The following is a 660-nucleotide window of genomic DNA, read 5'->3' on the forward strand; positions in this document are numbered from 1 at the left end:
AGAGCATCTCCTTCTATGGCTGTGTACTGCAAATGTTTTTCTTTGCTTGTTTTCCTGATGCCGAGTGCATTATCCTGGCAGCAATGGCATATGATCGCTATGCAGCCATCTGTAAACCATTGCTCTACTCCACACTGATGTCTAGGAGAGTATGTAACTGCTTCATTGTGTTGGCATATTTAGGTGGAACCATGAGTTCAATGGTCCATATCTGCTTCACATTCAGGCTGCCGTTTTGTGGCTCCAAGATTGTCAACCATTTTTTCTGTGACATCCCGCCTCTCCTGGCTTTATCATGTGCAGATTCCCATATCAACGAGCTTCTGCTCTTTGCCTTGTGTAGTTTCATCCAGACCAGCACTTTTGTGGTCATATTTATCTCTTACGTCTGCATCCTCACCACTGTTTTGAGCATCAAGTCCTCAGGCGGAAGAAGCAAAACATTCTCCACCTGTGCTTCCCATCTCACAGGAGTCACCTTATTCTATGGAGCACTCCTGTTTACGTACTTACGCCCCACCACCGATTACTCTCCTGACACTGATAAGGTGATTGCATTGTTTTATACTGTAGTCTTTCCCATGTTCAACCCAATAATATACAGCTTCAGAAACAAGGATGTAAAAAATGCTCTCAAAAAGCTATTAGAACAAAACCGGA

General features: G+C 43.6%; 1 protein-coding gene across 1 annotated transcript; it reads left to right on the top strand.

The window, feature by feature from the left end:
• Positions 1-2: 2 nt before the first annotated feature.
• On the top strand, positions 3-653 carry LOC103583876 (olfactory receptor 5AS1-like; the record flags this gene model as incomplete). Its single annotated transcript, XM_008565070.1, has 1 exon — positions 3-653. A coding segment is annotated over one exon (651 nt), but the record flags the coding sequence as incomplete, so codon positions are not given.
• Positions 654-660: the final 7 nt, after the last annotated feature.

The sequence above is a fragment of the Galeopterus variegatus genome, unplaced genomic scaffold (genome assembly GCF_000696425.1).
Source record: "Galeopterus variegatus unplaced genomic scaffold, G_variegatus-3.0.2 Scaffold29678, whole genome shotgun sequence".
NCBI classification, from domain to species: domain Eukaryota; kingdom Metazoa; phylum Chordata; class Mammalia; order Dermoptera; family Cynocephalidae; genus Galeopterus; species Galeopterus variegatus.